The 25,627-nt window shown below is 42.9% G+C and overlaps 1 protein-coding gene across 3 annotated transcripts; it reads right to left on the bottom strand.

Moving 5' to 3' along the window:
• LOC106611660 (solute carrier family 43 member 3) lies at positions 1-12,502 on the bottom strand. Of its 3 annotated transcripts, none has more exons than XM_045723890.1 (13): positions 12,169-12,500; positions 11,581-11,851; positions 11,272-11,401; positions 9,465-9,511; positions 9,204-9,280; positions 8,847-8,939; positions 8,608-8,747; positions 5,934-6,052; positions 5,627-5,770; positions 4,932-5,039; positions 4,338-4,524; positions 3,885-4,002; positions 1-192 (listed from the first exon to the last, which is right to left on the bottom strand). In XM_045723890.1, the coding sequence occupies exons 2-13, from the start codon at positions 11,765-11,767 to the stop codon at positions 73-75; spliced, it is 1,470 nt and encodes a 489-aa protein (XP_045579846.1). In that variant the 5' UTR covers positions 11,768-11,851; positions 12,169-12,500; the 3' UTR covers positions 1-72. The 3 variants fall into 3 exon arrangements, with proteins under 3 accessions (XP_045579846.1, XP_045579847.1, XP_045579845.1); XM_045723891.1 differs by having other exon boundaries at positions 11,581-11,685; XM_045723889.1 differs by having other exon boundaries at positions 11,581-12,502.
• Between the last annotated feature and the right edge of the window lie 13,125 nt (positions 12,503-25,627).

The following is a 25,627-nucleotide window of genomic DNA, read 5'->3' as shown; positions in this document are numbered from 1 at the left end:
TATATTCAAACTGGTGTTTTAATGGAGGAGTGAGGGCTGAAATGACCGTTTGAAAGTATTTTTAGAGCTGGTCTAAGAGGAAGGTGAGTCCTTGGGTTTACCCCTCCGGGCTGCCGGGTCACGACAATGCAGATAGACACAGACAGGATGGATGAAGGCCAGTAGGCTGAGTAACGTCAGAGCTATGTTCACCTGTAGAGGGAAGAGAGAGAAGAAAGAGAGGAGGAGGTGGGGGAAGGGAGATGGGGTCACCACTCTGCAATAACTCCACTTAGAACATAACGGTAAGCTGAAAAGCTCTACCAATGGCCAGTGTTGGGGAGTAGTGAACTACATATAGTTTAACTAGTCATTTAATGACAGTAGCTTGGCGGTCATTGAAATAAATTCAAATCTTGGTAGTGTTTTCAGTAGTTAATAACTTGTTTGCCATTTTTGTTTTTTAAATGTTTTTACATTTTTCCTTTATTTAACTTCTATGGGCTAGGTGGGATGTGACCGTCCCACCTGCGTGACACACTATTCAACAGCCAGTGAAATAGCATGGCGTGAAATACAAAACAGCAAAAATCTCAATTTCATTTTCTCAAACAATCAACTATTTTACACCATTTTAAAGATAAACTTCTCGTTAATCTAACCACATTGTCCGATTTCAAAAAGGCTTTACGGCGAAAGCATAAAATTTGATTATGTTAGGACATAAACTTCACAATAAAAACCACACAGCCATTTTCCAAGCAAGGACATGCATCACAAAAAACAAAAATACAGCTAAAATATTCACTAACCTTCGATGATCTTTATCAGATGACACTCCTAGGACATTATGTTTCACAATACATGTATGTTTTGTTCGATAAAGTTCATATTTGTATCCAAAAACAGCATTTTACATTGGCGCGTGATGTTAAGAAAATGTATTCCCATCAAAACTTCTGGTGAATGTGCACATCAATTTACAAAAATACTCATCATAAACATTGATAATTTATAACAGTTATTGAAAGAATTATAGATATACTTCTCCTTAATGCAACCGCTGTGTCATATTTTAAAATAGCTTTACGGAGAAGCACATTTTTCAATATTCTGAGTACATAGCTCAACCATCAAAGCAAGCTATACAGATACCCACCAAGTTCTGGGGTCAACTAAACTCAGAATTAGTATTATAAATATTCTCTTACCTTTGCTGATCTTCGTCAGAATGCACTACCAGGACTCCTACTTCCACAAGAAATGTTATTTTTGTTCGAAATACTCCCTATTTATGTCCAAATATCTCTGTTTTGTTCATGCGTTCAGATCACTATCCAAAGGCATAACGCGCGAGCGCAGTACCAGAGACGAAAAGTCAAATAGTTCCATTACCGTTCGTAGAAACATGTCAAACATTGTTTACAATCAATCCTTAGGGTCTTTTTAACATAAAACATTGATAATATTCCAACCGTACAATAGCGTATTCATTCAAGAAGAAAAAGGAGGGGCGCGCTGGCGGGCTCGCGCATCACCAAGTCCTTTCTCCTCAGGCAGTCCACTCATTGACTGAGCTCCTATTTTCTGCCCAGTAACAGGAGAAGGATGAAACACGTTTCTAAAGGCTGTTGATAGCCAATGGAAGCCTTAGGAAGTGCAACGTGACCCCACAGACACTGTAGTTTCGATAGGGATTCAAAAGAAGAACTACAATTCTCAGATTTCCCACTTCCTGGTTGGATTTTTCTCAGTTTTTTTTCCTGCCATATGAGTTCTGTTATACTCACAGACATCAATCAAACAGTTTTAGAAACTTAAGAGTGTTTTCTATCCAAATCTACTAATAATATGCAAATATTTTACTCTGGGCCCGAGTATTAGGCAGTTTACTCTGGGCACGCTTTTCATCCGAAAATGAAAATACTGCCCCCTATACCTTAAAAAGTTAACTATGCAAGTCAGAACAACTAGGAAAAAGGAAAAAAACATGTTTTTCAATGATGGCCTAGGAACAGTGGGTTAACTGCCTTGTTCAGGGGCAGAATGACAGATTTTTAGCTTGTCTGCTCGGGGATTCGATCTTGCAACCTTTCGGTTACAAGTCCAACGCTCTAACTACTAGGCTACCTGCCGCCCCATGTAGCAGTGTTGCTAACCAGTGTTGGGGGAAGCTACTCTGAAAATATAGTTTAAGAAGCTACTAATTAATTCACACTGGAAGAAGTTATGCTTCACTAAAGCTACCCTTAAGAAAAATATACTTTACTTATTAAAGTGATTTTGAAAAAGTAGTTCACTAACTTCCAAACTACTAAATATGATATCTAAATCTGAAATGTCATAGACAACAAATAACAAGAACAAATCACCCTGGAGTCAGATGTTAACAGATGTGTAATCACCCTGGAGTTTGATGTTAACAGAATGTGTAATCACTCTGGAGTCAGATGTTAACAGAATGTGTAATCACTCTGGAGTCAGATGTTAACAGAACGTGTAATCACCCTGGAGTCAGATGTTAACAGAACGTGTAATCACCCTGGAGTCAGATGTTAACAGAACGTGTAATCACCCTGGAGTCAGATGTTAACAGAACGTGTAATCACTCTGGAGTCAGATGTTAACAGAACGTGTAATCACTCTGGAGTCAGATGTTAACAGAACGTGTAATCTCTCTGGAGTCAGATGTTAACAGAACGTGTAATCACCCTGGAGTCAGATGTTAACAGAACGTGTAATCACCCTGGAGTCAGATGTTAACAGAACGTGTAATCACCCTGGAGTCAGATGTTAACAGAACGTGTAATCACCCTGGAGTCAGATGTTAACAGAACGTGTAATCACCCTGGAGTCAGATGTTAACAGAACGTGTAATCACCCTGGAGTCAGATGTTAACAGAACGGGTAATCACCCTGGAGTCAGATGTTAACAGAACGGGTAATCACCCTGGAGTCAGATGTTAACAGAACGTGTAATCACCCTGGAGTCAGATGTTAACAGAACGTGTAATCACCCTGGAGTCAGATGTTAACAGAACGGGTAATCACCCTGGAGTCAGATGTTAACAGAACGTGTAATCACCCTGGAGTCAGATGTTAACAGAACGTGTAATCACCCTGGAGTCAGATGTTAACAGAACGTGTAATCACCCTGGAGTCAGATGTTAACAGAATGTGTAATCACCCTGGAGTCAGATGTTAACAGAACGTGTAATCTCTCTGGAGTCAGATGTTAACAGAACGTGTAATCTCTCTGGAGTCAGATGTTAACAGAACGTGTAATCACCCTGGAGTCAGATGTTAACAGAATGTGTAATTTAGTCTCTTAAACACAAAAACGATGTATTAAGTGAGAAGTAGGCAGGTGTGATGCCGAAAAAGAAAGGAAATTCTTGCCTACTTCACCCATATTTTTTTGGGGCCAAAAAAGTAGTGTGTAGTTCAAGTAGTTAGCTACATCACTACATGGCAAACAAGTAATGAACTACTGAAAACACTACCTAGATTAGAATTTAGTTCAACTACCACCAAGCTACTGCAAAATGTAGTTAAATGACTAGTTAATTTCCTTTCTTTTTCGGCATCAGACCTGCCTACTTCTCACTTAATACATCGTTTTTGTGTTTATTTCAAGTAAATTACTTTTTCTGTTAACATCTGACTCCAGAGTGATTTATTCTTGCTATTTGTAGACTATGACATTTAGATATGATAATTTATCACAAAGTAACTTCAGTAAATTAAACTAGAGTTTTCTTAAGGGTAGCTTTAGTGTAGCTTGACCTCTTCCAGTGTGAAGTATTCGGTAACTTGTTAAACCATATCGTCAAAGTAGCTTCCCCAACACTGCCAATGGTAAAGGTAGTATATCTGGTAATTCTAACGACAGTAGCTCCACTCACGTATAGTGGGTCTCCTCCCAGCACTCCTTTGACCAGGATGAAGCAGGGGTACTGCAGCAGAGAAACCACTGAAGACAGAGCCATACCATACAGCTTCCCAAAGTGACAGGGAGGAAAACTACACACACACACAGAGAGACAGAGAGACAGAGAGAGAGAGAGAGAGAGAGAGAGAGAGAGAGAGAGAGAGAGAGAGAGAGAGAGAGAGAGAGAGAGAGAGAGAGAGAGAGAGAGAGAGAGAGAGAGAGAGAGAGAGAGAGAGAGAGAGAGAGAGAGAGAGAGAGAGAGAGAGAGAGAGAGAGAGAGAGATCATTTAATTTATTTGTTACTTCGGTACAAAAGTATGACGCTAAGAAGGTGTTGGCGTCTGTCCATGCTCCCCTTATCCTGTTCCATTATGTTTGTTATTGCGAACAACTGGTGTGTGTGTGTGTGTGTGTGTGTGTGTCTCACGCAATGCTGATGAATGCTGCATGGCCTCCGTAGAGGAAGGATCGGTTGAGGACCTGCAGGATGAAGGTGAGATACTGGAGGGGGAGGAAGGGGGTGGAGGCACAGATGGAGAACAGGACACACTGCAGAGCCGTCAGGGTCAGGGAGAGCACCGACGCACGCAGGTCTGCCTCCTTCTCACTCACTCCTACACACACACACACACACACACACACACACCAAATACACCAAACATTTACAGTATGTACACACACAAGAAACACATGTACACACACCAAACATACGTACCCACACACACAATGACGCAAATCTCTATTCAATTCCGTCTTCTCCAGGACATTTCTACGCCACCTCCGACTACCACTTCCCTTACCCCCCTCCGAGCAGTAATGTAAAGTCAGAGGCTCTTCAAGCCAAATGTTCCTACAGTAAAATGTAATAAAAACATACAAAATCTGGAGAAATACAAATCTGACGCTGGTACGAGTCTAAAAACGGTCTTAGTGTGTTTGGTTTGGAGTGTGAGTGTGAGTGTGTGAGGTTTCACGTGTGTTGTAGGGGGGTTGTAGTAGTGAGTATAGGTGAGGTTGGTACCGGGGGTCCTGGGCTTGCCCTTGTGTCGGTCCATGATGAGGCCGTTCCAGGGGGCACACAGCACCCCACACAGCTGGGTCACAGCAAACGCATTGGTGTACGTGCTCACTGCAGGGACAAACAGAGCGGAATAAGGACATGATTAAAAAGAGAGAAGGGTAGCACTTTAAAGTAAATGTCTGTGAACATCTACCTTTTAAAAGTCAATATTATGTTAACTCATTCCCAAATAATGTTGTTGACTCATCCTATACTTGTATTTGTGGCCAAAACATCAATTGGAGAAAAAAAAACACTTTAAAAAACCCCACCTCAAACTATTTTCTCAAACAGACCGTTTCAAAAATGCTTGCTATTTCCTAATAGAGGATGATGTCATCCACCTGAGAAGGATGAGCTGGCCATTCAGCGGTCTACTCACATTAATATTTTTAATGACCTCTATACGCCCACACCATTCCAACACAGAAAAGCTGCTTTTTAACATACTTAATAAATAAAAAAATTGGAAGGAAAACGATTAAAATTATTGTAATTAATTATACGTCATATTTCATAGAAATCTGGAAACAATGGACAGTAACTTTAAAATAAAGGGTAACACTTTAAGTCAACTTTATTAAACACCAATAAGATATTTATAAAACGTTTAAGACTGAACTATAATGCCTGTCAATAGACAATTGTGTGCGTACCCAGAGAGGTTTCTCCCTGGGTCAGTCTCTGCAGCATGGGGTTGAGTGTGCCGATGAACAGGTAGTGCCTCAGCTGCATGACAGAAAGCCACACCAGGTGCCAGATGAAGAACTTGGAAAGGAAACACTCCCAGAAAGTAGCCACTGAGAAGAGGAGGGGGTAGGGGGTTAGAGAGGTCAAATCAGTTACAAATTCACATAAGATTATGCAATTGTAGTGAACAAGGTCTGTACGGGCAACTAATCCTGAATATTTGGGACCAGGGAACGAGCAGAGCTGATATCAAGGTAACCTAAATCTACACACCTTTCTCTGCGGTCTCCTTGTTAAAAGGCATTTCCTCCGTGACGACATCCCTCTGCATGTTGCCATTGGCTGCTGCCTGCTCTGGGCTGAAGGTCTTGGCCTGGCCACAGCTCTTCACCCTGTCACAGGAAGTAATGGCAACACTGGTTAGAGTCACACAGGGAGGCCAGACAGACCAGACCTACAGGGGGTGTTGCTGGGGGTCTCTAGTATTTGTTGGACCTTCTTCTAAGAGCAACAAACATTCAGCAGACATTTATTCCCTTCTGTCCCTGGGTCTATTTTCTGTCCAGCCGCTGTGCTGTGGAGGGAGGAGGGATGTGTTCTTACCCGTAGGTGTAGCCCTCAGGGAGGGGGTAGGGTTAATCATGTAAAGGTCCCGTGTGGCTCAGTTGGTAGAGCATGGTGTTTGCAACGCCAGGGTTGTGGGTTCGATTCCCACGGGGGACCAGTACGGAATACTTTTTTTTTATTAATGAAATGTATGCATTCACTACTGTAAGTCGCTCTGGATAAGAGCGTCTGCTAAATGACTAAAATGTAATGTAAAAATGGGATGTGTTCTTACCCATAGGTGTAGCCCTCAGGGAGGGGGTAGGGGATGTGTACTTACCTGTAGGTGTAGCCCTCAGGGAGGGGGTAGGGGATGTGTTCTTACCCATAGGTGTAGCCCTCAGGGAGGGGGTAGGGGATGTGTTCTTACCCGTAGGTGTAGCCCTCAGGGAGGGGGTAGGGGATGTGTTCTTACCTGTAGGTGTAGCCCTCAGGGAGGGGGTAGGGGATGTGTTCTTACCCATAGGTGTAGCCCTCAGGGAGGGGGTAGGGGATGTGTTCTTACCCATAGGTGTAGCCCTCAGGGAGGGGGTAGGGGATGTGTTCTTACCCATAGGTGTAGCCCTCAGGGAGGGGGTAGGGGATGTGTTCTTACCCATAGGTGTAGCCCTCAGGGAGGGGGTAGGGGATGTGTTCTTACCCATAGGTGTAGCCCTCAGGGAGGGGGTAGGGGATGTGTTCTTACCCATAGGTGTAGCCCTCAGGGAGGGGGTAGGGGATGTGTTCTTACCCATAGGTGTAGCCCTCAGGGAGGGGGTAGGGGATGTGTTCTTACCTGTAGGTGTAGCCCTCAGGGAGGGGGTAGGGGGATGTGTTCTTACCTGTAGGTGTAGCCCTCAGGGAGGGGTAGGGGATGTGTTCTTACCCATAGGTGTAGCCCTCAGGGAGGGGGTAGGGGATGTGTTCTTACCTGTAGGTGTAGCCCTCAGGGAGGGGTAGGGGATGTGTTCTTACCCATAGGTGTAGCCCTCAGGGAGGGGTAGGGGATGTGTTCTTACCCATAGGTGTAGCCCTCAGGGAGGGGTAGGGGATGTGTTCTTACCCATAGGTGTAGCCCTCAGGGAGGGGGTAGGGGATGTGTTCTTACCCATAGGTGTAGCCCTCAGGGAGGGGTAGGGGATGTGTTCTTACCCATAGGTGTAGCCCTCAGGGAGGGGTAGGGGATGTGTTCTTACCCATAGGTGTAGCCCTCAGGGAGGGGGTAGGGGATGTGTTCTTACCCATAGGTGTAGCCCTCAGGGAGGGGGTAGGGGATGTGTTCTTACCCGTAGGGTGTAGCCCTCAGGGAGGGGGTAGGGGATGTGTTCTTACCCATAGGTGTAGCCCTCAGGGAGGGGGTAGGGGATGTGTTCTTACCCGTAGGTGTAGCCCTCAGGGAGGGGTAGGGGATGTGTTCTTACCCGTAGGTGTAGCCCTCAGGGAGGGGGTAGGGGATGTGTTCTTACCCGTAGGTGTAGCCCTCAGGGAGGGGTAGGGGATGTGTTCTTACCTGTAGGTGTAGCCCTCAGGGAGGGGGTAGGGGATGTGTTCTTACCTGTAGGTGTAGCCCTCAGGGAGGGGTAGGGGATGTGTTCTTACCTGTAGGTGTAGCCCTCAGGGAGGGGGTAGGGGATGTGTTCTTACCTGTAGGTGTAGCCCTCAGGGAGGGGGTAGGGGATGTGTTCTTACCTGTAGGTGTAGCCCTCAGGGAGGGGGTAGGGGATGTGTTCTTACCCATAGGTGTAGCCCTCAGGGAGGGGTAGGGGATGTGTTCTTACCCATAGGTGTAGCCCTCAGGGAGGGGGTAGGGGATGTGTTCTTACCCATAGGTGTAGCCCTCAGGGAGGGGGTAGGGGATGTGTTCTTACCCATAGGTGTAGCCCTCAGGGAGGGGGTAGGGGATGTGTTCTTACCCATAGGTGTAGCCCTCAGGGAGGGGGTAGGGGATGTGTTCTTACCCATAGGTGTAGCCCTCAGGGAGGGGGTAGGGGATGTGTTCTTACCCATAGGTGTAGCCCTCAGGGAGGGGGTAGGGGATGTGTTCTTACCCATAGGTGTAGCCCTCAGGGAGGGGGTAGGGGATGTGTTCTTACCCATAGGTGTAGCCCTCAGGGAGGGGGTAGGGGATGTGTTCTTACCCATAGGTGTAGCCCTCAGGGAGGGGTAGGGGATGTGTTCTTACCTGTAGGTGTAGCCCTCAGGGAGGGGGTAGGGGATGTGTTCTTACCCGTAGGTGTAGCCCTCAGGGAGGGGGTAGGGGATGTGTTCTTACCCATAGGTGTAGCCCTCAGGGAGGGGGTAGGGGATGTGTTCTTACCCGTAGGTGTAGCCCTCAGGGAGGGGGTAGGGGATGTGTTCTTACCCGTAGGTGTAGCCCTCAGGGAGGGGGTAGGGGATGTGTGTTCTGGGTAGCAGGAGGAAGGTCCTGACCAGGTGGATGACGCCACACGCAGCCAGGAAGAGGAAAGAGGCACGTAGAGAGATCCCAGCCTCAAATAGCAGCTAGAGAGAGACACGAGGGATGGAATCACCATCATCTTAATTAACTCATGGACAGCTACCAACTGATAGTCTGTGGACGGGTGTGTTTAACAATGTTACCTTGATGATGAGGAAGAGGGCGGAGGAGGAGTCGAAGGCACCATTGTAAAGGGTGATGACGGTGGAGCGAGTGGAACCAAACAGGTTGCCTATCTACAGGGGGTCACAGAGAGGGGAAACATAACTCGCTGGGCCTGAGTGTCTGAGTGTCTGATTTTTCTCATCAGTACACACCACAGACTGACAAAACCCCCAGGTCAAATGGAAGCAAATGTATGGCCCAAGGCAAGGTTGTCCATGGTTACATCAAGGGTATGTTCTCAGTCACGGTCCTCTTTGTTTACTGAGAGAACCCTGAGGACTGCTGTGTACATGACTGATGTTTATTCAGGAGGTCATAAATATGAGAGGATGGACCTGCGTGTTGGTGACCAGAAACAAGATGCCTCCCACAGCGATGAAGGAAAGCGCCGGGAAGAGGAGAGAGGACAGAGCTGAGAGAAGAAAAAAACAACAGACTTATCCCTCTTGAGATCTTGCGAATTGCTGATGAAAGTGTAACGATCTTTTCAACTGTTGATAAAAAATATATCAAACTCCATGGTGTTGGAGTAAGCTGTGCCATCAAACCTGTTTTTCTCAAATAGTATTACACTATAGAAAAGTCAAGGATTTTACCTGAACTTGAAAAGGCCACAAACAAGGCACCAGTGGTGTACAGTGATCTGGAGAATAAGAATAAGTGACCACAACCATCATGTGAATTCAACCAGGCGTGCGTGCACACACACACACACACACACACACACACAGAGGCAGGGGTTAATGATAAAACAGACTCAGGTTTAACTCTAATTCTTTCCCCTGGTTCTCCCTCCTACTGTCCTAGCCCTGTTCTGAGAGCCTTTAGCCTATTCTACTGTGTGTTTCCTGGCCCTTACTAGGAGGTGCAGTTCCCATCTTCACCTCTCTCTCCAGTCTCCTCTCTCTATTCTACTTTGTTTTCCTGGCCCTCGCTAGGAGGTGCAGTTCCCATCTCTACCTCTCTCTCTAGTCTCCACTCTATTTGCATTGCTTCTCTTTTCATTTCCCCTCTACCCATAGCAAAAACATCTGGAATGGCTTCTGATTGGCTCAGCCAATGTTGTTGCGGATTTGTAATCTGTGGCTATGAAATGTTGTTCAGTAACTGGGTCTGTGCCACATTAACCCTGGTTGGCCCATTCCAACCCCATCAGCCCCAAGCTCAACCACACTCTGAACAATCACAGTCAACATAACTCCCAGCCCTCGCTCCTTTCAACTATAGCTCTAAATCTCTTCCACCCTATAACTCTTCCACCTTGTCCAACTTCATTCATCTTTCTTAGTTACTACACAACTTCTCCATTTATTTCACATTCCCTCTTTCTGTCTCTGTTTGGCACCTCCACTCTCTGTCCATTCCTAACCTCTGGCACTCGTTCTCTGGCTGTCACATAGACACCACCCCCTGGCTCTGTCTTGCACCGTCTCTTGGCACTAAGCGCTGAGTCCGATCTACTCAAACAAGAAACTAGAAGCTAGAAGCCCAGACAACTCACCCCCTGTCCCACCACTTTCCCTTGGGCTCGCTTTTCAGTCACTATATCTCTCATGTCCTTCTGCCTACTCTCTCTCTCTCTCTTTCACTAACACACACACACACACACACACACACACACACACACACACACACACACACACTTTGCCTTTCCCTTGCTCTTCCCAGAGCTCACTCCACATAATGTGAACAGACACCAAGGGAAATAACAGGATGTGACAGCCAGAGAACGAGTGACTTAGCACTGGAGAGTACACACACATGCTTTATACAGTCACTTAGATACCAAAACTAGGGAGAACGATAGACAGGGACAGAGAGAGAAATTGTTGGAGAGAGTGGTAAAGAGAGAGACAGACAGAGGGTTCTCTGTCATGGCTAAGGCAATAACAGCAGATGGGGTGCTTCATAGATCTGTGTCTTTCTTTGACGGTCTCTGTCTAACAGCCATGAAATCAGCCACATTAGGTAACACAGACGAGACACAAAGAAGTCTCAACTTCCATGAGATTAGGCACTTATTAAAGCCTCATTAACTTTGAACAGATTCCTTAACATTTAACAAGACTTCATTGTATACCGTCTTCACGTAAGGCCAAATCCTTGAGGGCAACTCAAGGCTGAGCGCAAATTAGTGGCTGAGATCAACGGAAGACTTGCGTGAAAGGTCAAGTTACAGTCCCAAGTTAAGATAAGACAAGAGTCATGTAGCTGGATTCAGTACCTTGTTTTAGTGACAACACTGCATTTGACTGTTTTACATTCTCTCTGCCAATTGTCTCCTGCCAGATTGTTATCGTTACTACAATTGACATCTAACCATCAATCATGGTTGAATATAGGTTATGAACCCTGTGCAGCTTAGTGATGCTTTATAATATGTTTATTTTAAAAAATACTTACATTCCCAGCAGCCTGGCTACCATGGTGCCGAAACGGTCGAACAGGAAGCCATTGGGCAGAAGTAGAAAGTTGGTCATGAAGGAAGCGATGGTGAAGATGAGGGAGAACTGTTCATCCTGACCACTGCAGTCTGAAACACACGCGCACACACACACACAGGCAGTCAGAAAGCTGTCAGTATGGACAGGTTTGTGTGTGTGCGCATGAGATATGTATTTGTATTGTAAGCTCTACTGTGAATTCCCCCCAAAAAATGCTACATTTGAGAATGTGCTCCAAACCGAACGTTGAGGCATCTCAGACACTGACCTAGGAATTGCATTCCATTGACCCCGGGGATGTTGACACACAGGTAGCTGAAGTAGCCTTCTGTCTTCAGGACGAACACCAGGGAGGCCCAGCCGAACACGACCCCTGCAAAACAAAGGCACTCCAGCAGCCCTGTGACCAGGGTCAGCCACCTCCGCAGCCCTGCCCCTCCCTCACACCCGAGCATGGTCTCGTAACGCGCACACACACACACACACAGCACCCGCTATTTCACCCTCTCTCTTTTTAAGCTTCCCTGGTGGTCACTTCACTGAAGAGAGAAAACAAGAAAAAGAGAAAATCAGGACTGAGAAAATAAAAAATAAAAAGACCCTCTCTCTCCTCTGAAAGTGCTTTCAAATGTCAATGACTCTCTTGAATGCCTTTTTTGAATAGAATATAACCTAAATAATGCTTTCCTGTGTCGTTGTGACGCCTGGCCATTGCATTTTGCTGCAGTCGTATTGAATGCAAACATAGTAATACTCCAACACCGCCAAAGAAACAAGACACATAAAAAAAACTGCCCCACTGCAGCATTCATTATTTCATTTATGTGGAAAAATGAACCCTCACTACATTACTCACGGTTCAGAACAATTCCCCCAGCCACTCATATGAACTCCTTCTCTCTCTTCTCTTAACTCTCTTTTTCATACTTTATTATAAGCCTTCCTTCCACCCAGTCTCCCCTCCCTTCAGTTCAACCCCTCCTCTCCCACAAATCCCTCGCGCTCTCTTCACAGGAAGTAATATTGTCAGGGTCTTGTCTGAATGCGTACACATTAAATGTGAACCCTGGTGTACCGGATAGCCCCGCGGATGCCGTGGTCAAGGCTAGGATGGCTCCAGTGTAATGAGTGGCGCTTACTCAGGTGTTAAGAAGTGCGTATCAGAGCGAGAGCCTAATGTTTCTCAGGTACTTCTTTCGGAATTTTAGTTTAATCTCTCCGCAGAAGCGAGTTACAGGGATGGTAAAAACAGCTTGATTGCCATAGCAACATCAGGGAAACTTGGTAGAAGGGAGATGTATAGCAGTTCTGCAGCATCTTTAATTGAGCCTCTCATTCTCCTGAATTGCCAGGTTAACTGTACAGGAAGCTCTGGGGACAGGTCGTCTGGATACCGGAAAGCCAATCATTTAGCAGACAACAGTTCTTGAGGGCTTGAACAAAAAAAGCGGTTTGCGATTTCATTCATATTGTGAACCGCCGTTTGAGTTGTATGGTTGTAATATCAACAGTCCCTTATCTCTGATATATTTAAGCAATAAGGCACCTCGGGGTTTGTGGTATATGGCCAATATACCACGGCTAAGGGTTGTTCTTATGCACGATCCATCGCGGAGTGCCTGGATACAGTCATTAGCCGTGGTATATTGGCCATATACCACAAACCCCCGAGGTGCCTTATTGCTATTATAAACTGGTTAAGAAAGTAATTAGAGCAGTAAAAATAGATGTTTTGTTATAGCCATGGCATAGTCTCATAATCCACGGCTGTCAGCCAATCAGCATTCAGGGCTGAAACCACCCAGTTTATATTTAAGCAGTAAGGGGGTGGTATATGGCCAATACACCACGGCTAAGGGCTGTTCTTATGCACAACGCAACACAAGAGTCCCTGGATACAGCCCTTAGTCGTGGTATATTGGCCATATATCACAAACCCCCGAGGTGCCTAATTACTATTATAAACTGGTTACCAATGTAATTAGAATAGTAAAAACAATATTTTCTGGGGTCATAACAGTGGTATACGGTCTGATATACCACAGCTTTCAGCCGAACAGCATTCAGGGCTCAAACCACCGGTCTACGTTTAAATTGTGTGTAGCACAATGGACATATAATGCCCAATGTCTCAGGAAAGACTGTCTGGGCTGGTAATACTCACTATAGAAAACAGTCAGGCCCCCAACCTGGACCTACAGGCCGTGGTGAAAACATTTGTACACAAAAAAGGAGGACTTCAGGACACCAGGGGAGTCTCTTAAGTTGGATTCCATTTAATTTACCTTGAATATTGCAGCCCATTTGTGTAGGCTACTAGCCAGACAAAATCTGCTGAGTTCAACAAAAAAATTGTGGCTGAATTTATCCTCAAGCCCACTATTTTTTCCTCATTGTTAGGCTATTTGATGTGTAATTTGTATTTTTAAAACATTTATAAAAAGTTACTAAATAGCAGGTATATACATTAGCTATAGATCGTACACTGCATAAAACAGTCCCTAGTAAGCTCGTGTTTTGAGGGTGGACTGACTGTATTATTTGGCATTAATAGACTGGTTTTACGCACAACTTTAGACCTTGCGGGGTGTCCAGAGAAACTACGTTACACTAGTGAATGTGAAGGAAACTACACAACAAAAGAAAGATAATATGTGCCATATAAGCAATTAAGTGTCATATGGGAGAGATACTTCCAATATTGCCAATCTGTAATAAAGACTGTTATTTTGGCTGTACTGTTTTGCCTGTCTCAGCTGTTGCTATTTACATTGCTAGTTAATTACTGTAACAGTGTCGTGCAATCTGTATCAAGGGCACTAGTCTTTGACATCCATATGCTCCTTCTTTCACTCATTCAACCCCTACCAGTAAAGTCAAAGGAGGAAGGGCTGGACAACTACAAATAGGCAAGTAAACAATGAACAACAAGCACAAGATCTCAAAATCATAATCAAGTTTTTACACCTCGGATCACAAGATCTCGTTGCCAGAACTCAGCGCAACTTCCTCAAATCCGTGACCGCACACGTCAAAGGCTGGCATCATACGCACACCCAGAGAGACAGAGAGAATGTATGATACTTTTTTTTTTACGTCACATTAGCACTCGCATAAAGAAACAGTTTTGAAACATATATTACTGTCAGGTGCGTCGTAAAAGGTGGACCAAGGCGCAGCGGGTCTCGTGCTCATCTTCCTTTTTTATTTGGATAAACGTGAACACTTAAAAATAACAAACAACGACAAAAACCAGTCCTGTAAGGCTACACAGCTATACATGGAACAACCACCCACAAAACACAAGACAAAAACCCCTACTTAAATATGGCCTCTAATCAGAGGCAACGAGATACAGCTGCCTCCAATTAGAAACCAATCCCAAACAATACCACATAGAAATAGAAATACTAGAAAATCAAACATAGAAATACATAACATAGAACTAACCCAAAAAACACAACAACACAAAACAAACACACCCCTGCCACGTCCTGACCAACTACAATAACAAAATGACCCCTTTAATGGTCAGGACGTGACAATTACCGAGTCAGAGAAATCATACAAAATAATCCGATCCATGACTTCTCATATGTGATCGGATATGTCTTATGCATAAATGCCAGATATGTATTGGGACTTGAAAAATATATACAGTACCAGTCAAAAGTTTGGAAAATGCCAAGAGTGTGCAAAGCTGTCATCAAGGCAAAGGCTGGCTAATTTGAAGAATCTCAAATATAAAATATATTGTGATTTGTTTAATACTTTTTTGGTTGCTACATGATTCCATGTGTTATTTCATAGTTTTGATGTCTTCACTATTATTCTACAATGCATAGAAAATAGTAAAAATAAAGAAAAACCCTTGAATGAGTAGGTGTGTCCAAACTTTTGACTTGTACTGTATAAATATATATACAGTTGAAGTCGGAAGTTTACATACACCTTAGCCAAATACATTTAAACTCAGTTTTTCACAATTCCTGACATTTAATCCTAGTAAAAATTCCCTGTCTTAGGTCAGTTAGGATCACCACTTTATTTTAAGAATGTGAAATGTCAGAATAATATTTGAGAGAATGATTTATTTCAGCTTTTATTTATTTCGTCACATTCCCAATGAGTCAGAAGTTTACATTCACTCAATTAGTATTTGGTAGCATTGCCTTTAAATTGTTTAATTTGGGTCAAACGTTCCGGGTAGCCTTCCACAAGCTTCCCACAATAAATTGGTTGAATTTTGGCCCATTCCTCCTGACAGAGCTGGTGTAACTGAGTCAGGTTTGTAGGCCTCCTTGCTCGCACACGCTTTTTCAGTTCTGCCCACAAATGTTCTATAGAATTGAGGTCAGGGCTTTGTGATGGCCACTCCAATACCTTGACTTTGTTGTCCTTAAGCCATTTTGCCATAACTTTGGAAATATGCTTGGGGTCATTGTTCATTTGGAAGACCCATTTGTGACCAAGCTTTAACTTCCTGACTGATGTCTTGAGATTTTGTTTCAATATATCCACATAATTTTCCATCTTCATGATACCATACATTTTGTGAAGTGCACCAGTGTTATGAGAATTATGTTCTCAATGTTACTTCAATTAAAATACTCAGTCTACCACCCAGAATGTGAAAGATTCTGGTTGAATTAAACAGACGGAGGCCCAGTTTACAAGAATCAGAAGTGTTTATTCACGAGAACGTTCTGAAGTCCATTGTAAGTCGAAGTCCATTGTAAGTCCATTGTAATAAGGAGTGATTATATACCACTCCTTATTTACGCACACACATACACACAAACAAACATTAAGGCCCCAGATCTCTTAACACTGTAGATCATTACCCAGCCGACAATTTCATTCCTCTGAGATTAGGGAAACCTTGAGGGGGACTCCCTCTCATATCTTAAACCCTCAGTTCAAGCTAGGGCAGGTCAACCAGTTTAACAGTTCTTGGTGTTTACTTAAACACACAGACACACATTCTTCTCTTATCCTAGTCCAACCTCGTTAGACTTAGGCTTAACCCTTTAGTTACTCATTCTACATGCTATATAGACCATATCCCTAATAGTTAAGTCTCAGGGTAGAATTATTTAATTGGAGGTGTACCTGTGGATGTATTTCAAGGCCTACCGTCAAACTCAGTGCCTCGTTGCTTGACATCATGGGAAAATCAAAAGAAATCAGCCAAGACCTCAGAAAAAAATTGTAGACCTCCACAAGTCTGGTTCATCCTTGGTTCATCCAAACATATAAATCCCTTTACAACCAGTCCCTCCTGCAGCAAAGCACCCCGACAACATGATGCTGCCACCCCCATGCTTCACGGTTGGGATGGTGTTCTTCGGCTTGCAAGTCTCCCCCTTTTCCTCCAAACATAACGATGGTCATTATGGCCAAACAGTTCTATTTTTGTTTCATCAGACCAGAGGACATTTCTCCAAAAAGTACGATCTTTGTCCCTGTGTGCAGTTGCAAACCATAGTCTGGCTTTTTAATGGAGGTTTTGGAGCAGTGTCTTCTTTCTTGCTGAGCGGCCTTTCAGGTTAGGTTGATATAGGACTCGTTTTACTGTGGATATAGATACTTTTGTACCTGTTTCCTCCAGCATCTCCACAAGGTCCTTTGCTGTTGTTCTGGGATTGATTTGCACTTTTCGCACCAAAGTACATTCTTCTCTAGGAGACAGAACGCGTATCCTTCCTGAGCGGTATGACGGCTGCGTGGTCCCATGGTGTTTATACATGCGCACTATTATTTGTACAGATGAACATGGTACATTCAGGAATTTGGAAATTGCTCCCAAGGATGAACCAGACTTGTGGAGGTCTACAATTTTTTTCTGAGGTCTTGGCTGATTTCTTTTGATTTTCCCATGATGTCAAGCAACGAGGCACTGAGTTTGACGGTAGGCCTTGAAATACATCCACAGGTACACCTCCAATTGACTCAAATGATGTCAATTAGCCTATCAGAAGCTTCTAAAGCCGTTACATCATTTTCTGGAATTTACCAAGCTGTTTAAAGGCATAGTCAACTTAGTGTATGTAAACTTCTGACCCACTGGAATTGTGATACAGTGAATTTTAAGTGAAATAATCTGTCTGTAAACAATTGTTGGAAAAATTACTTGTGTCATGCACAAAGTAGATGTCCTAACCGACTTGCCAAAACTATAGTTTGTTAACAAGAAATGTGTGGAGTGGTTGAAAAACAAGTTTTAATGACTCCAACCTAAGTGTATGTAAACTTCCGACTTCAACTGTATATATATGTATGTACATGTCTAGCACTATTAGTGTAGCTCCCTGTGCATACAGTAGCCTACATAGCCTATGCCACATCACGGTTGAAGATATGGCTTGCGCCAGCCCAGGCCCTAGCAGCAATGAAAGCACGGAACAACGATTAACAGGACCGTTGTGCAAGCCTTTGCTTTTGTATCTCTTCATCTGTTAAACTTGAGCCAAATCAGTCTGGTAATGCGGTTGTTTAGCAACTGTGTGAAACATGGTACTAACCTTGCGCTCAACGAAAGCACTAACTTTATATTGTCACTTGGGAGACTTGTTACAACAGCGCATTTGGAAAGTATTCAGACCCCTTGACCTTTTCCCACATTTTGTTACGTTACAGCCTTATCCTAAAATTGATGAGGATTTTTTTTATCCATCTACACACAATACCCCATAATAACAAAGCGAAAACAGGTTTTTAGAAATAACATATTTACATAAGTATTCAGACCCTCTACTCAGTACTTTGTTGAAGGACCTTTGGCAGTGATTAAAGCCCCGAGTCTTCTTGGGTATGACGCTACAAGCTTGGCACACCTGTATTTGGGGAGCTTTTCCCATTCTTCTCTGCAGATCCTGTTCTGAGAGTCCTTTAGGTGCCTTTTGGCAAACTCCAAGCGGACTGTCATGTGCCTTTTACTGAGGAGTGGCTTCCGTCTGGCCACTCTACCATAAAGGCCTGATTGTTGGAGTGCTGCAGAGATAGTTGTCCTTCTGGAAGGTTCTCCCATCTCCACAGAGGAACTCTGGAGCTCTGTCAGAGTGACCATCGGGTTCCCTGACCAAGGCCCTCTGGAGCTCTGTCAGAGTGACCATCAGTTTCCCTGACCAAGGCACTTCTCCCCTGATTGCTCAGTTTGGCCAGGCAGCCAGCTTTAGGAAGAGTCTTGGTGGTTCCAAACTTCTTCCATTTAATAATGATGGAGGCCACTGTGTTCTTGGGGACCTTCAATGCTGCAGACATTCTTTGGTACCCTTCACCAGATCTGTGTCTCGACACAATCCTGTCTCGGAGCTGTACGGACAATTCCTTCGACCTCATGGCTTGGTTAAGACAAAAATGTCTAAAAACCTGTTTTCGCTTTGTCATTATGTGGTATTATGTGTAGATTGATGAGGAAAATTAAATTCAAATATAAAACATTTTAGAATAAGTCTGTAATGTAACAAAATGTGGAAAAGGGCAAGGGGTCTGAATACTCTCCCGAATGCACTGTAGCTAGCCCCCCCAAACATATACCAACCAATTGCGACATTATCTGTATTGTTGCCTATGCGCTGTAGTGTTCTTTTAAACCAGCTAACGTTACAAAAGTGTTGCCTGCTAGGGTACCAGTCTGTTTGTGCCATCATGCCACTCCTTGTAATGCCAAACAATTATTGTGCAAGGAGAGGAGTTGGAATGATAGCACACAGATATGGGACCAGGCTAACAGAAGTAATCCTTCCTACCATGTTCATTGTAAATGTTTCACCATGCGTTTTTACTAGCAAAAACTAGGTTGTTGTCTGTTGATATTATCAGCATTGGTCTGTTATTGTTAAAGGGGAGAAAAATAGGCCTCACCCAATCCGAGGGGTACATTACAAACTTCTGTGGCTTGCACAATTAAATATGCAACTGGAGTGGCTTGACAGATAAGATCATAAAGGACGAAGACTAACAAACGTTAATGAGCCTAGAAACATATTTCAATAAACACCAAAAAATATTGAGAACGTTAATTATTACTAGCTACCCAGCTAGCCAACGTTAGTTCATAATAACATTTGCGTGTTGCATGCTGGTTAGACACCAGTCAGACCCTATACATCTTTCTTGCCTCTTGGCAAGCTTTTTCACTCATCATGTAATTTAGCTAGTTATGGACTTTTAGCTAAAGTTGACTCGCTGCCAATAACGACAATTATGAGTGATATCTAAATTTTTTCATAAAGGTTCACAACTGGTTCTATTCCTAAACATGTCAAACATAATTTGTGGAAATAGACCTGGGTTGCTAGCTACTGGGCTAATTTACCTAGCTACCACAACTCACCTGATTTTATTTTTAAATTAACGTCTCAGATTTTAGCTAGCTAGTGGAACATTCTAGCTCAGGCATTCCATTGGTTTTGCGGGATTTTTGACATGTGGGTAGATAGATGTTCAAAATGTGTTTGGCCAGAGATATTTTAGAAATACCGCCTTTGGTTTTAACTTTGATGTTGGATATACAGTTTAAACTTTTTGAGGTGAACCGTTTAGGCAGGGAAAGACCAAAGACGTTCCTCCATAACCTAAGGCATGACATTTGGTTGTGAGAGAAACAGTCAACGGCAGTCTCCAAATCTGACAGCGCCCTCCAGTGGTCTTTCACTCCTGGTTTTATGGAGATGTGAGATTATTATCTGATTATGATTGATTATTCCTGGATGTAAACTGGCTATATAATGTGGTGGTCAACAAGGATACTATATTCACTTATGTTACTTAGGAGGCAATATGGCAATGTGCATTGAGATAAACAAAGGGCAACTACTGAATATGTGGACAATGACTAGTGGTCTAAAGTACTCAAGTAAAAATACTTTAAAGTACTACTTAAGTTGTTTTTTGGGGTATCTGTACTTTACTTTATTATTTATATTTTTGACAACTTTTACTTTTACTTCACTACATTAATAAAGAAAATATTGTACTTTTTACTCCATACATTTTCCCTGACAACCCAAACTACGTGTTACATTTTGAATGCTTAGCAGGACAGGAACATTGTGAAATTCACGCACTTATCAAGAGAACACGTGGTCATCCCTACTGCCTATGGTCTGGTGGACTCACTAAACACAATTGCATATTTTGTAAATAATTGGAGTGTTGGAGTTTGCCCCTGGCTATACATACATTTTAAAAACAAGAAAATGGTGCCGTCTGCTTTGCTTAATATGAGGAATTTGAAATGATTTATACTTTTACTTTTAATACTTAAGTATATTTTAAACCAAATACTTTTAGGCTTTTACTCAAGTAGTATTTTACTGGGTGACTTTCACTTTTACTTGAGTCATTTTCTATTTACGTATCTATACTTTTACTCAAGTATGACGATTGGGTACTTTTTCCACCACTGACAATGACCACCGTCACTGAAGACAAACCTCTCAATCCTGTTCAGATGAGGAGGTGATGAAAACATGACACTCAAAATCAGGTGCAGAGTGTGTGTAATAATCCCACAACAGTGACAGAGATAACACTGGAGCTCACTAATTTCTCTGTCTCTCTCACGCACATTCACACTGACACACACAGACACATACACAAACACACACAAACAAACTCTTAGTTGCTAACACACTCAACATACTTTTTTGAATCAGCTCTGTCAACTGTAAAAAGAAAAATCAAAACAATAATTTCCCTCTTAAGTAAGGTCATTACAGTTTTACTACCACATTCACATTGTATGTTTTTCCATGCGGTAATACAGTCTTTAATTTCAGTGACAGCGGGCTGAACACACTGATAGATGTCCACCAGAGAATGAATCGGAGAGAGGGAGATACTCCAGAAGGTGTTGATTTATTTTTAGCCACTGAAATGTGGAGAAGAGAAGAGAGGGATGGGGAGGCATCAGGGGAAGATAATGACAGGGAGAGTAAAGAGAAGAAAGAAAGATAGAGGTTTATTTTTAAAAGCCAACTGTTTTGCGTTGAATGAAAAGATACACTGTTAAGTGGGCAGGGAGTTGGAGAGTGGAGAAAGGCACAGGGGACGTACATTTGATGGGACATCAGGGGTATATATATATATATATATATATAGAGTCGCTTAGATTGTCATTGGCTGATGTCATAAAACTGAAGAACAGAGTTATGAACATTATGTTTGGTCTTTGGGATTCTGTGTTATTCCATATATTGATGACTGTTTTCCATATTACTGTCAGGTGCACAAAGTTTGAGAGAAATACGCTTTTTGTGCGTGTGGAACATTTCTGGGATCTTTTATTTCAGTTCACAAATCATGGGACTAACACTTTACATGTTGCGTTTATATTTTTGTACAGTATATACAGTTGAAGTCGGAAGTTTACATACACCTTAGTCAAATACATTTAAACTCAGTTTTTCACAATTCCTGACATTTAATCTTAGTACAAATTCCCTGTCTTAGGTCAGTTAGGATCACCACTTTATATTAAGAATGTGAAATGTCAGAATAATAGTAGAGAGAATGATTTATTTCAGCTTTTATTTCTTTCATCACATACCCAGTGGGTCAGAAGTTTACATACACTCAATTAGTATTTGGTAGCATTGCCTTTAAATTGTTTAACTTGGGTCAAACGTTTCGGGTAGCCTTCCACAAGCTTCCCACAATAAGTTGGGTGAATTTGGGCCCATTCCTCCTGACAGAGCTGGTGTAACTGAGTCAGGTTTGTATGCCTCCTTGCTCGCACACACTTTTTCAGTTCTGCCCACAAATTTTCGATGGGATTGAGGTCAGGGCTTTGTGATGACCACTCCAATACCTTGACTTTGTTGTCCTTATGCCATTTTGCCTCAACTTTGGAAGTATGTTTGGTCATTGTCCATATGGAAGACCCATTTGCGACCAAGCTTTAACTTCCTGACTGATGTCTTAAGATGTTGCTTCAATATATCCACATAACTTCCTCATGGTGCCATCTATTTTGTGAAGTGCACCAGTCCCTCCTGCATCAAGCACCCCCACAACATGATGCTGCCACCCCCGTGCTTCACGGTTGGGATGGTGTTCTTCGGCTTGCAAATCTCCCCCTTTTTCTCCAAACATAATGATGGTCATTATGGCCAAACAGTTCTATTTTTGTTTCATCAGACCAGAGGACATTTCTCCAAAAAATATGATCTTTGTCCCCATGTGCAGTTGCAAACCGTAGTCTGGCTTTTTTATGGCGGTTTTGGAGCAGTGGCTTCTTTCTTGCTGAGCGGCCTTTCAGGTTATGTCAATATAGGACTCATTTTACTGTGGATATATATACTTTTGTACCTGTTTCCTCCAGCATCTCCACAAGGTCCTTTGCTGTTGTTCTGGGATTGATTTGCACTTTTCGCACCAAAGTACGTTCATCTCTAGGAGACAGAATGCGTCTCCTTCGTGAGCGGTATGACGGCTGCGTCATCCCGTGGTGTTTATACTTGCGTACCATTATTTGTACAGATGAACGTGGTTCCTTCAGGAATTTGGAAATTGCTCCCAAGGATGAACCAGACTTGTGGAGGTCAACAATTATTTTTCTGAGTCCTTGGCTGATTTCTTTTGATTTTCCCATGATGTCAAGCAAAGAGGCACTGAGTTTGAAGGTAGGCCTTGAAATACATCCACAGGTACACCTCCAATTGACTCAAATGATGTCAATTAGCCTATCAGAAGCTTCTAAAGCCATTACATAATTTTCTGGAATTTTCTAAGCTGTTTAAAGGCATAGTCAACTTAGTGTATGTAAACTTCTGGCCCACTGGAATTGTGATACAGTGAATTATAAGTGAAATAATCTGTCTGTAAACAATTGTTGAAAAATTCCTTGTGTCATGCACAAAGTAGATATCCTAACCGACTTGCCAAAACTATAGTTTGTTAACAAGACATTTTTGGAGTGGTTGAAAAAAGAGTTTTAATGACTCCAACCTAAATATAGTGAACATTTTATATATAGTGAGCCTTTGTCAAGATAATCCATCCACCTGACAGGTGTGGCATATCAAGAAGCTGATTAAACAACATGATCATTACACAGGTGCAGCTTGTGCTGGGGACAATAAAAGGCCACTCTAAAATGTACAATTTTGTCACAGAACACAATGCCACAAATGTCTCAAGTTTTGAGGAAGCATGCAATTGTCAAGATGACTGCAGGAATGTCCATCAGAGCTGTTGCCAGAGAATTCAATGTTCATTTCTCTACCATAAGTCATTTTAGAGAATTTGGAAGTACGTCCAACTGGCCTCACAACCGCAGACCACGCATAACCACGCCAGCCCAGGACCTCCACATCCGGCTTCTTCTCCCGCGGGATCGTCTGAGGGTAGGGTGCTGATGAGTATTTATGTATGTAATGAAGCCCTCTTGTTGGGAAAAACTCTTTCTGATTGGCTGGGGACCGTTGAGTGGGCCTGACTCCCAAGTGGGTGGGCCTATGCCCTTCCAGGCCGACCCATGGCTGCACACCTGCCCAGTCATTTAGAATCCATAGATTAGGGCTTAATGAATTTATTTTAATTGACTGATTTCCTTATATGAACTGTAACTCAGCAAAATCTTTGAAATTGTTGCATGTTGCGTTGATATTGTTGTTCAGTATATATATTTTGCAGGACTTAACGGAAAGGGAAAGGGGGATACCTAGTCAGTTGTACAACTGAATGCATTCAACTGAAATGTGTCTTCTGCATTTAACCCAACCCCTCTGAACACTGCTGTGATAAAAAGAAACCTTTCTCTCGCTTTCTAAAACTTTTTGAGTGCATTGGTTACTGTTAAATTCAAATTGTTTTTTGTTGATGTTGTTTTGTGTCTTCTCATTTTTGTTTACTGTGTATTTCACTTGTTTTGGCAATGTTAACATGCTTCCCATGCCAATAAAGCCCCTTTGAATGGAGATGAGAGAGAGAGAAAGAGAGACTAACGGAGGAAAGACAGACAGATTCACACCAACTGACTCACTGGTCACTTCAGTTTCGAAACAGAAAGAGAGAGAGAGAGAGACCGAGAGAGAGAGAGAGAGAGAGAGAGAGAGAGAGAGAGAGAGAGAGAGAGAAAGCAGGACACGGTGACCACAGTGAACCCAGAGGGCTACATGTACCACACAAGGTAAGGGCTGCACCTCTCCTACCACACAACTCACACTCTTTTGGCAGCATCAAAGAGTATCCGCATGAGTACATGGAAGTGTTGTCTCTGTATGTCTTGGACTCCATGTATATGCTTGTTGAAAGAGTGTCGGTTGGTGTGTGTGAAGCGCATTGATTGTTACTATGTCTGTTAAAGATGGAATCCGCAGCAAGGGAAACAGCGCCACTCTCCACTTCGCGGCTGTTGTTATTGTTTTTTGTTTTGTTGTTTTTTATTACATATGCTCTTTTTCTATCATGCGTGCATTGATGTCAGAGGGGGAAAAACAGAGTTTGTTGTTTGCAGTAACTTCGTTGCAGTTGTAATATCGAAAACAGACATGGCAGTTCCACCATTAAGGATTCCAGCTTGAACTCTTATGTCTGAATGAGTGTATTTACTTAGAGATTGAGTAGGTCACTGGGGTCATCGGGGTCAGGGTAAGAATTCAATTGAATTTGAGTACTGAGTCCTGACTATGCAAATCTGTTTGCTAGGGCTTGACTTGAGAGTGTGTGTGTGTGTGCCTGTCTGTCTATCTATCTGTCTGTCTATGTAGGTGTGTATTCATGTGTGTATGTATGCATATGTGCGTTTATGTGTGTGTGTATATGTCTGTGTACCCATGGTTTCCAGAGCAGATGCAGCTGTCCTGGCTGTTGGACTGTGCCGATGTCACTAGCTCTATTTCTGGAACCTGTGTTGTTCTGAAGGTCAGATAAAGTGGCTCGGAATCCTCACAAGGCAGGAGGGTGGCAAGGGGCACTTACTAAACAACACACACCAGACAGCACTTTCAGAGAGAGAGGTAGAAAGAGAGAGAGAGAGCAAAAGAGAAATCTGCCTACATTTTACATTTACATTTTAGTCATTTAGCAGACGCTCTTATCCAGAGCGACTTACAGTAGTGAATGCATACATTTCACACATTTAATTTAATTTCATGCATTTTTTTTTTATTTGGTAATTTTTTATTTTTTTGTTGTTGCCTAGAACAGAACGTTGGGTCTAAACTGATTGTATGAAAGTTGGACATTTAATGAACATAGATATTGAGTGATCAGAGGCAATCCAATAACCTTGGAGAGGAAGAGTCTGATTTTACTTTATGTTTCAGAGGAAGTTGGACTAACAAACACAGAAGGTCCACGGAACC

Source organism: Salmo salar, chromosome ssa09 (assembly GCF_905237065.1).
Source record: "Salmo salar chromosome ssa09, Ssal_v3.1, whole genome shotgun sequence".
In the NCBI taxonomy this organism is placed as follows: Eukaryota; Metazoa; Chordata; class Actinopteri; order Salmoniformes; family Salmonidae; genus Salmo; species Salmo salar.
This window is presented reverse-complemented; position numbering and strand designations above follow the sequence as displayed.

Excerpts from the sequence above, each read along its gene's own strand:
- LOC106611660 (XM_045723889.1), bottom strand. The coding sequence starts at position 11,767 with ATGCTCGGGTGTGAGGGAGGGGCAGGGCTGCGGAGGTGGCTGACCCTG. Across the intron at positions 4,525-4,931 it reads GGGCAAGCCCAGGACCCCCG|GAGTGAGTGAGAAGGAGGCA; the intron begins GTACCAACCTCA and ends GTGTGTGTGTAG. Across the intron at positions 193-3,884 it reads TGGGAGGAGACCCACTATAC|GTGAACATAGCTCTGACGTT; the intron begins GTGAGTGGAGCT and ends TTCCCTCTACAG.